Source organism: Equus przewalskii, chromosome 21 (assembly GCF_037783145.1).
Source record: "Equus przewalskii isolate Varuska chromosome 21, EquPr2, whole genome shotgun sequence".
Classification (NCBI taxonomy): Eukaryota; Metazoa; Chordata; class Mammalia; order Perissodactyla; family Equidae; genus Equus; species Equus przewalskii.
Genome location: NC_091851.1, coordinates 5014243 through 5028680, shown reverse-complemented (window position 1 = coordinate 5028680; position 14438 = coordinate 5014243). Strand labels below are relative to the sequence as shown.

General features: G+C 38.7%; 1 protein-coding gene across 6 annotated transcripts in view; it reads left to right on the top strand.

Moving 5' to 3' along the window:
• CFAP61 (cilia and flagella associated protein 61) overlaps positions 1–14438 on the top strand; it is a 294720-nt gene that overhangs the window by 928 nt on the left and 279354 nt on the right. For 5 of the 6 annotated variants that reach the window (XR_011530921.1, XM_070588742.1, XM_070588744.1 and 2 more), the window contains exon 2: positions 13255–13405. The exons of the other annotated variant lie outside the window; for it this stretch is intronic. Coding sequence is in view for 4 of the 5 variants with exons in the window: in XM_070588742.1 (XP_070444843.1) it covers positions 13263–13405 (143 nt within the window). In the remaining variant the exon portion in view is untranslated. The remainder of the gene's footprint in view (positions 1–13254; positions 13406–14438) is intronic. 6 annotated transcript variants of the gene reach the window in all.

Sequence of the window (14438 nt, the reverse complement as noted above, 5' to 3'; positions counted from 1 at the left end):
TTGCATTAGGGTTCACTCTTGGTGCTGTGCATTCTGTGGAATTTGAAAAATAATATAATAACATTGACCTACCATTAAAGTATGGTAAAGAATAGTTTCACTGCCCTAAAAATCCCCTGTCCTCCGCCTGTTCATCCCTCCCTACCCCACATTGCCCCCTGCAACCACTGATTTTTTTTTTTACTGTCTCCATAGTTTTTTGCCTTTCCAGAATGTCGTATCATTGGAATCATACAGTATGCACCCTTTTCAGATTGATTTCTTTCACTAAGTAATACGCATTTAAGATTCCCATGTCTTTCATGGCTTGATAGCTCATTGGTTAAGAGGATTTTGACACTTGCAAGTCTCTTTTGGTGTTTGGAAAAAATATATATTTAGGTGTGTAGAAATATCACATCTACCTCTGCAAATAATACTTTCAAAAAAATTTTATGCTGATTTCCCAAACTGAAGTCATTTGTAACCGATATAAAAATATTTGCCATAGCTCTATACCACCTATATTATTATTTAAATATTCTTATCACTTTTCAAATTTTAAATAAATTGAATGAGATTTTATATCACAATGATAAAGAGGAGTCACCTAACAAAATAATCAAATAACTGTTAAAATAAAAAGATATTTCCCTTCAATTTGTAGCTATGCATAATTGATTTAACAAAGTTTAAAGTTAGTCATCTCCAGCCTCCTCTCAAAGACACAGCACCTTAGAAGGCTTTGCTTCTGATTGCCATCCTTCGATCTCACAAGTTTTTATTGTCTGGAAATTCAATTCAGCTTTTGTTTTTTAAGCAAAATTTCTTATCATTATCACTTTTCTTTTTGCCATCAAGGGTTATTTGGATTGCCTCCGTGTTTCCTTTTCTCCTCCCAGCATTTCATCTTGTATTCCACCTCTTTCTGACTTTAATTTTGTTCTTCCTGATATGCACCTAAGTCTTTCAACTGGGTTCTTTGAATAGTAATTTCTCTTAGCAGTTGCATGAAATTGTCTTTATATCACCTTCATTTTTAAATAATTGTTTAGCTAGGTATAGAATGCTAGGTTAATGGTTGTTTTTATCTCTGTATTTTTAAGATATTATGCTGGTGGTTGGCAAACTATAGCCCATAGGCCAAATTCAGCCTATTGTCTATTTTGTATGGCTCATGAGCTAAGAATTTTTTAAAAACATTTTTAAACAGTTGGAAAAATCAAAAGAATATTTTAGGGCACACTAAAATTATATGAAAGTTAAATTTCAGTGTCCATAAGTAAAATGTTGCCAGAATACAGTCCTGATCATTTGTGTTCATATTGTCTCTGGCTGTTATTGTACTGTAATAGAATTGAGTAGATGTGCAAAGAACATATGGCTGATGGGGCCTAAAATATTTATTGTCTGGTCCTTTACAGAAGAAGTTTGCTAACTCCTGTACTCCTGGCTTCTATGGTTGCTGATGAGAAATGCACACTTAATCTAATTATTGTTCTTTCATAGGCAGTCTGTCTTTTATCTGGTTGCTTTCGGGTTTTGTCTTTGGTGTTTTGTAGTTTCCCTATTATGTATTTAAGATTTATTTTTATTTTCCAGCTCAGAACTAAGGATTCATGTCTTTCATGAATTCTAAAAAATCATTAGACATTATTTTCTCTTTTTTTTTTGCCATTTTTAAAATTTTATTGCAGTAACATTGGATTATAACATTATATAGCTTTCAGGTGTACATCATAAGATATTTTGAATTCTGTGTAGATTATATCATGTTCACCACCCAAAAACTAATTCTAGTCCGTCCCTTCACATGTAAGCCTCATCAGCCCTTTCCCCCTCCCCCTCTTCCCCTATGGTAACCACCAATCCAATCTCCATTGCTATGTGTTCGTTTCTCATTGTTTTTCTCTTCTACTTATGAGTGAGATCATACGGTATTTCACTTTCTCCCTCTGACTTATTTCACTTAGCATAATACCTTCAAGCTCTATCCATGTTGTCACAAATGGCTGGATTTCATCATTTCTTATGGCTGAGTAGTATTCCATTGTGTATATATACCTCATCTTCTTTATCCATCTGTCCCTTGATGGGCACCTTGATGGGTTGCTTCCAAGTCTTGGCTATTGTGAATAATGCTGCAATGAACATAGGGGGTGCATGCATCTTTATGCATTTGTGTTTTCAAGTTTTTTGGAATACCCAGCAGTGGAATAATTGGAGCCTATGGTAGATCTATTATTAATTTTCTGAGGATACTCCGTACTGCTTTCCATAGTGGGTACAAAGTTTGCACTCCCACCAGCAGTGTGCGAGGGTTCGCTTCTCTGCACATCCTCTCCAGCACTTGTTCTTTCCTGTCTTGTTAATTATAGCCATTCTGACCTGAGTGAGGTGATATCTCAGTGTAATTTTGATTTGCATTCCCCTGATAGCTAATGATGTTGAGCATCTTTTCATATGCCTGTTGGCCATCCGTATATCTTCTTTGGAAAAATCTCTATTCAGATCTTTTGCCCATTTTTTATTGGGTTGTTGGTTTTTTTGTTGTTGAGCTGTATGAGTTCTTTGTATATTTTAGATATTAACCTCTTATCTGATATATGGTTTGCAAATATCTTCTCCCAATTGTTAGGTTGTCTTTTCATTTTGTTGATGGTTTCCTTTGCTGTGCAGAAGCTTTTTAATTTGATGTAGTCCCATTTGTTCACGTTTTCTTTTGTTTCCCTTGCCTGGTCAGACATGGGACTTGAAAATATGCTGCTAAGACCGATGTCAAAGAGCTTACTGCTTATGTTTTCTTCTACAAGTTTCATGGTTTCGGGTCTTACATTCAAGTCTTTAATCCATTAATTAATTTGAGTTAATTTTTGTGCATGGTGTAAAGTAATGGTCTACTTTCATTCTTTTGCAGTGGCTGTCCAGTTTTTCCAACACCATTTATTGAAGTAAGACTCTCCTTTCTCCATTGTATATACTTGGCTCCCTTGTCAAATATTAGCTGTCCATAAATGTGTGGGTTTATTTCTGGGCTCTCGATTCTGTTCCCTTGAACTGTGTGTCTGTTTTTGTGCCAGTACCATGCTGTTTTGGTTACTCTAGCTTTGTAGTATATTTTGAAATCAGGGAGTTTGATGCCTCCAACTTTGTTCTTTTTTCTCAGGAATCCTTTGGCTATTCAGGTTCTTTTGTTGTTCCATATAAATTTTAGGATTCTTTGTTCTATTTCTGTGAAAAATGTTGTTGGAACTTTGATAAGGATTTCATTGAATCTATAGATTGCTTTAGGAAGTATGGACTTTTTAATGATGTTAATTCTTCCAATCCAAGAGCACAGAATATCTTTCCATTTCTTTGTGTCTTCAATTTCTTTCAACAATGTTTTATAGTTTTCGGTGTACAAATCTTTCACCTCTTTGCTTAAGTTTATTCCTAGGTATTTTATTCTTTTTGTTGCAATTGTAAATGAGATTGTATTCTTAATTTCTCTTTCTGCTACTTTGGTATTAGTGTATAGAAATGCAACCAATTTTTGTATGTTGATTTTGTATCCTGCAACTTGACTGTATTTATTTACTATTTCTAAAAGTTTTTTAGTGGATTCTTTAGAGTCTTCTATATATAAAATCATGTCATCTGCAAAGAGTGACAATTTCACTTCTTCTTTTCCAGTATGGGTCCCTTTTATTTATTTTTCTTGCCTGATTGCTCTGGCTAGGACTGCCAATACAATGTTAAATAAAAGTATTGAAAGTGGGCATCCTTGTCTGGTTCCTGTTGTTAAAGGGATAGCTTTCAGTTTTTCTCTGTTGAGAATGATATTTGCTGTGGGTTTGTCATATGTGGCCTTTATTATGTTGAGGTATTTTCCTTCTATACCCATTTTATTTAGACTTTTTGTCATAAATGGGTGCTGTATCTTGTCAAATGCTTTCTCTGCATGTATTGAGATGATCATGTGATTTTTATTCTTCATTTTGTTAATGTGGTGTATCACATTGATTGACTTGCAGATGTTGAACCATCCCTGCATCCCTGGAATGAAACCCACTTGATCATGATGTATGATCTTTTTAATGTATGGTTGTATTTGATTTGCCAGTATTTTGTTGAGGATTTTTGCATCGATGTTCATCAGTGATATTGGCTCATAATTTTCTTTTTTTGTATTGTCCTTGTCTGGTTTTGGTATCAAGATAATGATGGCTTCGTAGAATGAGTTAGGAAGCCTCCCCTCCTCTTCAATATTTTGGAAGAGTTTGAGAAGGATAGGTGTTAAGTCTTCTTTGAATGTTTGGTAGAATTTTCCAGGAAAGCCATCTGGTCCTGGACTTTTATTTTGGGGGAGGTTTTTGATTGCTGTTTCGATCTCCTTACTGGTGATTAGTCTATTCAACTTCTCTACTTTTTCTTGGTCCGGTTTTGGAAGGTGTAAGTTTATAAGAATTTATCCATTTCTTCTAGATTATCCAATTTGTTGGCGTATAGCTTTCCATACATTCTCTTAGTATCTTTTGTATTTCTCAGGTGTCCGTTGTAGTTTCTCCTCTTTCATTTCTGATTTTATTTATCTGAGCCTTCTCTCTTTTTTTCTTGGTGAGTCTAGCTAAGGGTTTGTCAATTTTGTTTATCTTTTCAAAGAACAAGCTCTTGGTTTCATTATTTTTTCTTTCCTTTTTTTTTAGTCTCTATTTCATTTATTTCTGCTCTGATTTTTATTATTTCCTTCCTTCTGCTCATTTGGGGCTTTGTTTGTTGTTCTTCTTCCAGTACTTTTAGATGCACTGTTAGAATGTTTATTTGGGATTTTTCTTCTTTGTTGAGGTAGGCCTGAATTGCTATAAACGTGCCTCTTAGAACAGCTTTTGCTGTACCCCATAGATTTTGGCATGTCGTATTTTCATTTTCATTTGTCTCCAGGAATTTTTTTATTTCTCTTTTGATTTCTTCATTGACCCAATCGTTGTTCAGTAGCATTTTGTTTAATCTCCACATTTTTGTGGCTTTTCTGGTTTTCTTCCTGTGGTTGATTTCTAGTTTCATACCTTTGTGCTCAGAGAAGATGCATGGTATTATTTCAATCTTCTTAAAATTGAGACTTGTTTTCTGGCCTAATATGTGTTCAATCTTGGAGAATGTTCCATGTGCATTTGAAAAGAATGTGTATTCTGTGGTTTTTGGATGGAATGTTCTATATATATCCACTAAGTCCATCTGGTCCAATGTATCATTTAAGGCCAGTGTTTGCTTATTGATCTTCTGTTTGGATGATCTATCCATTGGTGTAAGGAGTGTTAAAGTTCCCTACTATTATTGTGTTACTGTCTATTTTGCCTTTTATGTCTGTTAATAGTTGCTTTATATATTTAGGTGTTCCTATGTTGGGTGCATAGACATTTACAAGTGTTATATCTTCTTGTTGGATTGTTCCCTTTATCATTATGTAGTGCCCTTCTTTGTCTCTTGTTACAGTTTTTTCTTTAAAGTCTATTTTTTTTTTTAAAGATTTTATTTTTTCCTTTTTCTCCCCAAAGCCCCCCGGTACATAGTTGTATATTCTTTGTTGTGGGTCCTTCTAGTTGTGGCATGTGGGACGCTGCCTCAGCATGGTTTGATGAGCAGTGTCATGTCCGCGCCCAGGATTCGAACCAACGAAACACTGGGCCGCCTGCAGCGGAGCGCGCGAACTTAACCACTCGGCCACGGGGCCAGCCCCGCTTTAAAGTCTATTTTGTCTGATATAAGTATTACTACCCCCACTTTCTTTTCTTTGCCATTTACATGGAATATGTTTTTCCATCCTTTCACTTTCAGTTTGTGAGTGTCTTTAGGTCTGAAGCGTGTCTCTTGTATGCAGTATACATATAAATCTTGTTTGTTTTTTTATCCAATTGGCCACCCTATGGCATTTGATTGGAGCATATAGTCCATTGACATTTAAAGTAGCTATTGATAAATATGTATTTATTGCCATTTTGTTACTGTTTTTTTCTGGGTGTTTTAGTAGTTCTCTGTTCCTTTTTTTCCCCTCTTACTGTCGTCTCTTGTGGTTTGATGGCTTTCTTCAGTAATATGTTTGATTTCTTTTATCTTACTTATTTGCTTTCTTATTATAGGTTTCTGATTTGTGATTACCATGAGGATCCTGTATTCTGTTCTATCTATATAACAGTCTGTATTGAGTTGATAGACTCTTTAGCTTGACCTCTTCCTAAAAGCTCTACTTTTTCACTTCCCTCTTCCCACATTTTATGTTTTTGAAATCATATCTAATCTCTTGTTTTGTGTATGTCTATCCATTACCTTCTAATCATTGAAATAGGTAATTTTGGTACTTTTGTCTTTAAACCTTCATATTATCTTCATAGGTGGGTGATGCTACTTTTACTATATTTTGACCTTTACCTGTGATTTTATTGCCTGGTTTTTAAAAATCTTTTTTTTATCCCTATTTGTGGTCATTGCTTTCCCACTTAAATAAGTCCCTTCAGCATTTCTGGTAGAACTGGTTTCTTGGTGGTAAACTCCTTTAATTTTTGCTTGTCTGGGAAGCTATTTATCTCTCCTTCCATACTGAATGACAACCTTGATGCATAGAGTATTCTTGGCTGTAGGTTTTTTCCTTTTAGCATTTTAAAAATGTCATGCCATTCTGTGCTTGCCTGTAGAGTTTCGGCTGAGAAGTCCACTGATTGCTTTATGGGCTTTTCTTTGTATGTCACTTGTTGCCTTTCTCTTGCTGCTTTTAGGATTCTCTCTTTATCTTTAACTTTGGATATTTTAATTATAACGTGTCTTGGTGTGGGCCTCTTTGGGCTTATCTTATTTAGAGCTCAGGGTGCTTCCTGTACTTGGATGTCTGTTTCCTTCCTTAGGTTAGGAAAATTTTCATCCATTATTTCTTCAAATAAATTTTCTGCCCCTTTGTCTCTCTCTTCTCCTTCTGGGACACCTATAATCCGAATGTTAGTGCGCTTGATATTGTCCCAGAGTTCCCTTGGATTGTTCTCATTCTGTCTAATTCTTTTCTCTTTTTTCTGTTCTGCTTGGGTGATTTCCTCTAGTCTTTCATCTAGCTCACTGATCCATTCTTCTATATCATCTACTCTGCTACTGAGTCCCTCTAGTGAATTTTTCATTTCCAGTATTGTATTATTCATTTCTGATTGGTTCTTTTTTATATTTTCCAGTTCTGTGTTGATGAGCACACTGTGTTCATCCAGTCTTCTCCCAATATCTGTGAGCATCCTTATGAGTTTTTGTTTGAACTTTTTGTTGGGTAGGTCACTTATTTCTGTTTGATTTAGTCCTTTTTCTGGGGTTTTGTCCTGTTCCCTTGTTTTGAATGTATTCCTTTGTTTCCTCATTATGCCTCTTTCTCTGTGCTTATATCTATGTATGAGGTGAGTCAGCTATGTCTCCTGATCTTGGAGAAGTGGCCTTATGTAAGAGATGCCTTTGGAAGCCCAGCAGTGTGCTTCCCTCTTGTCACCAGTCCAGAAGATCCAGGAGTGGCCTCCTTGTGGGCTACTTGTGTCCTTTTGCTGTGGCAGGATTTCTCTTAATGCAGGTACCCGGGGAGTCTAGTCTTTCCTTCCCTGGCCAGCCTTTTGTAAATCTGGTTTGGGGAGCCTCAGCACTGTTGGCTACAAGTTCTAACAGCACACTCCTGTTGCAGTTTTCCTGTTAACTGGGTAGGTACCCAGTATAGCTGGTTGCTGGGCTCAGGGGCTTACAGTTGCTATAGGCCTCAAGCCTACAAGGCTGTTGTCAGTTCTCTTAAGAGTTCAGCTGAGTGGGGCTGCCCCTGGCATGGGTGCACTCAATTGTTTTGGGTTTTGGAAGGTGGGGCTGATCCTTTTAGTGGCTATTTGTGAACGACAGGTCTTCTGCCACTCATAAGCCTCACCCCCCACAGGACCACACATGCCATCAACACAGTCCTAGTCCCTGCATACTTCCCAACCCCCTGGAGCATACCCCGATGCCCCACTGCAGAGGCCTCCACCTCTCCACCAATGCTCCCCCACAGTTTACCTGATCCTCACACATGCCCTCCCCCACAGAGGTGGACATACTCGCCTGCCTGTAGAGAATCAAGGCACCCAGTCAATGCAGGCTGAAAAGTAGCCTGAGGGCTTGCTGTTGGGTGGGGCTGGTCCCTAGGGCGGGCTGAACTGGATTAAATCTGTGCTCTAGTGGGTGTGGCAGACCCCTGGGCTAACAGACCAGGGGAGTTATTTCAGTGGCATCTGACTGGGTGGGTCTGTGTCAGCACGCCTGGACTAGGTCCGAACAATGGCCACCACCAATGTCTCAGTCTCTGGAGAGGTCTCTCCTCTCATTGAGATGCACCCAGAGCCCACCAGGTGAGTCTCTTTTCACCAAAGGACTGTCAGCCTTCTCTCTGGTGATTTTAGCTTGCTGAGACAGGTGAGTTTGGATGTGGAGTTTAAGACCCATGTCTTTTTGGCTTTTGTCTGCCAACTTTTCTGGGGTTATCCCCACTGCAGTTATTAGCCAGCAAAGCCAGATAGTAAGACCCTCATCTCAGTTGTGCTGAGATGCTTATAGTAGTATCGGCCCCTGCTTTGGACCTCACCCCTCCAGGGAGGGCTGCATACCTTAGGGTGGCTCCTGCCTGGCTGGCTGTGAAGCTCCATGGCTGGTGAAGGTGGCTTTTTTCCTCTCCAGAAGTAATTTCTGCCTCTTCCGCCTTAGGACTGTCCCTTGTTGTGGGGATTCTTTTTATCCAGTTTTCAGTTTTCTATCCAGGGTAATTTTTTCAAAAATAATTGTAACCTGGTTGTGTTCGTGGGAAGAGATGAGTTCAGAGTCTGCTTACACTGCCATCTTGATGAGATCTCATTAGCCATTATTTTCAAACAGGATTTTATTTATTCTTTTTGAGATTCCTATAAGACAGATTTTTTTTTCGTTCTGTATTGTCTTTTAAGTGCATTCTATTTTTCTATTTCTATGTTTTTCTTTCTAGATAATTTCGTCATAACTGTCTTCCAGTTCATAATTCTCTTTAATTTTATCTAATATGTTCTTAACCCATCCAATTAGCTTAAATTTTAATAACCGTATTTTCAATTTTTATAGTTTCTGTTTTTTTATAATTCCCTGTTCTCGTGACTTTTACTTCGCTTTCTATATTTCTAATAATTGTAAACCTTCTTACTTTATAGTCACTTTCAGAGACATTGTCTGAAGGTTTAAGCTTCCATGTATACAGGTGGTGGAGATTGGGATGCCACACCCACTCTGGTCTAGAATTTGGACTCCTTACAAGTATTTTTGTTTTGTTTTCTTTTCTACCTAGAGCTATGGTTAGAGAAAGCTTCCTTGTAACTTCCTTCGGGTAGTGGGTTTAGTTTTCTAATCCCCTCGTTCACAGAGAGGTCCACCCCTCCAAAGTCCAGGCCATATGTTTTGGTTCTCTGTTTTGCTGAGGCGCATGCTACCCCCATGAAGTGTTAAAACTCTGGCCCTCAGGGTCTATATCAGATCCAGTTACTTCCTGAGCCACTGCACACAAAGTCATTGCCAGTTGGTTGGAGGGTGACCCTTGCTCATTCTCTTCCTTCTTTTCTTCTTTCCTTTTTCCCAAACTCAGCTCTCTAATTATACTTTTGTATTTTATTTTCTTCAGGATTTTTACATATTTGTAGCATTAGCTTATGATATCATGTTTCACAAACAGGATGTCTCTTTCCAATTTTACTTTTAAGTTAAAACCAAAACCAGGACTGACAATATTTATGGGCAGTTTTGACAGGAGTCTGGACATTATTAAAGTCCATTTCTACCCAAAGAAAGTAAAGGATATTTGCAAATGTGAAAATTTATTGCCTCTACTAATGCCATGTCTTTATTAGGAAGCACCTAATTTCACATTCCCAGGGTGGTGGGGGACATCATGGAATGTTTAATTGCTTGGATGGTAGTCAGCCAGGTTCTAATTGCCTCCTTTGAAACACTGCTGTCATTTCATTGCTTGTTAATGCTTCCACCAGATTTGGAGTGAGAGGGACCTTCAGGTGAGACCCCTTCCAGTGAGTCTCTCCCTTATGGGCTGTTGTGCCCACCCAGCATGTGTGGTGTGTGTTTGGTCCCCTAAAATGGAAAATACTGTCTGGGATTATACACATGCCACACCCAAAAAAGAGGGCACTTGGATTGGGACCAGGGGTTTCAAAACAGTACCTTGGGTGAAAAAGTTCTGGAGATGAATAGTGGTAAATGGTTGCACAACGATGTGAATGTAATTAATGCAACTGAACTGTTCTCTTAAAAATGGTTAACGTGCTAAACTTTATCTTATGCATATTTTACCACAATAAAAAAGGCAGGATTTCAGCCTTATATGTAAAGTTCTATGTTTTTCACAAAGCGAAGGTATTAAGCATTGAAGGTATAATGAAGAAAACATTATAATGCATTGCTATGTAATTAAAAATAATTAAAAAAATTAAATGTTAAGAAAGATTGACATTAGGATTAGAACATGAAGTCAACTCATATTGCAGCAGGGCTGTGGAAAGCCATCTTAGAAAGGAAATGCTATCAGGTCACCAGAACTTGATTGCAACTTGATGAAAGGTGTGTTTGTTTACCTAGGGAAGCAAGTGTCTATTGAAAAGGGGATTGATTAGCCCTGTGGTCATCAACAATGTAGAGATGCCCAGGCAAACTGAGAATGTACCGTCCAATCATCGCCCATCTCTGGGTTTCTTGGCTTGGCATCTCTACAGCGGATGAGGGTCCCTCAGGCTTTGGGAGCTCTGAGCGACTTCTTGATGGCCACCATTTTGAATCCTGAAAATGTCCATGCTCAATAATAATAATATTAATAATTGTGACTAACATGTACTGAGCACTTAACTATATGTCAGACACTGCTTTCAGTGTGTTGCATATAATAAGTCATTTATAAAACTCTTTGAGGTATGTATATTATCTCTAGATACAGATGAGGAAACCCAGGAACAGAGAGTTTAATTAAATTGCCGAAGGTCACACAGCTAATAAAGGATAGAAGCTGGGTCTCATCCCCAGTGCTCTGATTCCATATCCTGTATCCTTGACCATGGTCCCATGTAGACCACCTTCTGATAGCTGGGCTGTCCATGTAGTTGATCTACAAAAAGAGAGTGCATGGGTGGCTCTGCCATAGCAGGGATGAAGGCTAAACCAGCTGAAAGACATGTTTATTGACATCTGTAAAGTGTGAAAAAATTTTTGAGCCAATGTTTCAAATTTTGGAGATGTATAAATACCAAGGTTTTCTTCCTTTGCAAAATGTGAAGATCTGCAACTCTGAGCCCACACTTCCACAAGACAACATCTGACTAGAGGTGAGACTAGCGTGAGCTCCTCATTTCTCCCTAGTCACCCTGATACCAAGGCTGCGAGACAGTGGCCACGTAGTGCACATGAGGTGGAGAAATGGTTCCCCACCACCCAGCTCTATCAAAGGTGAGGAAGTCAGGCTTGTACTTAGCCCATGGGACTTTGTTAGCTCCCTGAGCTACAGAAGCATGTGGACTGCTCCACTGTTGACTTTCCCTTTGTACATGAATAAATTGGCATTTTGGACTCTTCCTTTCAGTTTCTGTGAATTTGGGCAAAGTAGGGCCATCCCTCAGAGCTGGATTTGCTTTGAGAGTGCTGATGATACCTGTTTGTAAGCCTACAAAGTTGAGGGTGGCATGAATTGACTAAGGTAAAGCCCACTGGATGAGGATTCTTGGCTACTACCTGCTGCCTTCTCAAGTCCCCCTGCATTGCCTCGCTCCTCGAACCTTTAACATCTGAAGGTTATGGTTAAGAGCAGTTGAACTGCAGTTAATCTGAACACCAGTGGATGGTGAGGACAGGAGGACCACTTACCCACAGAGGCAGCTTGCAGATCACTTAAACAGAGGGGAGTGGCAGGAGGTTGGACTGGAAAGAGATGCCCAAGCTTCTATTTCTGACCAAACGTGTGTTTCTTGAGGTCAGTCACTTCACCTCATGGGCCCCAGTTTCCTCATCTGACAAAGGAGGGGCTTGGTCCAGTGCTGTCAGGCCCCTGTGGTGCTCAAGTTCTTTGGTATTTCAGCAAAATGAAAATAATGCAAGGATATATCTAAGCAACAACAACAAAAAGTCAAATGATATATTGTGTTTTGAAAGAAAGCTGTACACACTGTATAATTCCATTTATATCATTTTCAAAAATTGGCAAAGATGGTCAATATGATGGAAGTCAGAGTAGTGGCTACCTTTGGAGCGGTGAAGTGATTGGGGGGTGCTACAAGGGAGCCTTCTGGGGTGCTGGAAATGTTCCGTATTGTGCATAGTACAATGGTAATGGTACTCAGTAAAGTGGTAATGGTAATGATACTAAATACAATGGTAAAAATTAATTTGTCTGTTTTCAACTTTACTGGCTAGTACATAATAAAATGTTTTCCAGAGGAAAAAGGAAGGAAGGAAAAGAGACACAAAGGAAGGAAAGAAGGAAAGGAAAGAGAGAGAGAGGGAGAGACAGACACACACATACAGTGAGATGCTGAGACACTGAGAGAGAGATTGAAATCATTTTGTGGCCTATTATTCCTGTCAGCAGCATTCCCTAAAATGTCTTTCTGGAATGTTAGACTCTCCACTGTCGCCATGATTAGAGATTCTCCTCAGAAAGGGTGTGGGAAAGGCTGGGTTATATAAAGTCTTCTCAAAGGTTTTAATGCATATGGTGCTCCCTCAGGAGGGCCATCGCAAGCAGCATTTCCTATACTTATTTGATCACAGAACGTTTTTTTGGTCTCAAAATGTCTCTCAGGACTGCTGCCCTTCAGGGCTCCAGTTTGGGGAACTCTATTTTAGAACACTGGCAGCAGCTGCTAGTCTTTCCCCTGTAACTCGTGACCATGTGCCAGGGTGGCCGATTAAATGTAAGAGAACCCTGAATCAGTAAATCATTCTTTTCAATGTTTTTCATTCCTATTATTAGAATATTTCAAAGAAGCTTTATTGGAAACAAAGAATACAGTTGCAGAAATTTCTAGACAGGCCAATTCTCAGAAACATTATTCTTCTGGAGAGAAACATGTCAGTTGTCACAGGCTACCCCCAGGGGAAAATGTGTCCCTCCAGCACTCTAATACCACATTCACTCTGACCCTACCAAAATTGAATTAATGCCCAATTGTGTAAGTACTGAACCAGACTGGCTTGTCATCTCAGATTGACAGTGGACTGTTTTCTCTCTTTTGGGGACAGGGTGAAAAATGTCCATACTCACTTCCCCAAGAGGAAAGGTAGAAGTGGTGCATTGCCGAAGAACAGAATCGCAGGATATTTATTGTATCAAAAACCTCATTAGAAAATTTACTGAGAAGCTGTTTGGGAGGCTTAATGTCATCTATCTTCTGTAAGTACATAGCTAAGTAGCTTAAGAATGTTGGTCAGTTTTATCACACACCAGGAAGGGACCCCACTCCTCTGTCCTACGGGGCTTATGGCGAAGGAATGGGCAGCAAGAAAATCTGCCCTACTGAGCAGGAGATCTCTGGTAACAACCAATCTCTAAGTCCCCTAGCAACATGCAAATTGAAAGGATTTCTCATGGGTTTTGGATTCAGGCAAACTTTGGTTCAAATCTCAACTGCCCTACCCACTAGTGGAGTCACTTGGGGCAAGTTAATAATATTAACTACCAGTTTTAAGAATTTTTCTGTCAGGCTCTGTGCTTTGCAAACATCATCTTATTTAATTCTGAAGTAGCCACTATCGCGTCCATTTTACAGATGAGAAAATGGAGATCTGCCCAGGGTCAAGCAGTTAGTAAGTGACAAAGCCTGGATTTGTCCTTAACCGCTGCTGTTTAAATGTTCCTCTAAGTTTCAAAATATGCATAGATTTTTTTCTTAAAAGATCTTTTTTTCTCCCTGTTTTCTTCTGGACACTAGGACATAAATATCCTATAATCGGTTCCTTATGATTTTGATTGAAAAAGATAAGAGATAGCTCAATATTTTGGATTTCATAAAGTTTCACATTAAATATGATTAAAATGTTTAAACTAAAAAGCCAGCCTAAGGCATTAAAATTTGTAGTTTCTGATCACTACACAGATGAACATAATGGAAATTGGCACAATTTTGTTGGAGAGCAGTAGAGCAATATGTATAAAATGCTTTAAAATATGCATATCAGTTAAATGATTTCAGTTTTTGCCATCACGGTGGATTGAACACTTTAATGATGTCCTCTGGATGGAAACATGTTAATGCACACACACACACACACACACACACTCAAAAGTCAAGGACTGCTCAGAGAACATTATCAACATGCAATCAGAAACTTCAGAACAACAGAAACCAATGCTGCTTTCTCCCTGAGGAATTTTGCTATCCTCTAGAAACCTTGTGCTTCTGTTTTGACAGCTTTACAAAGATCAG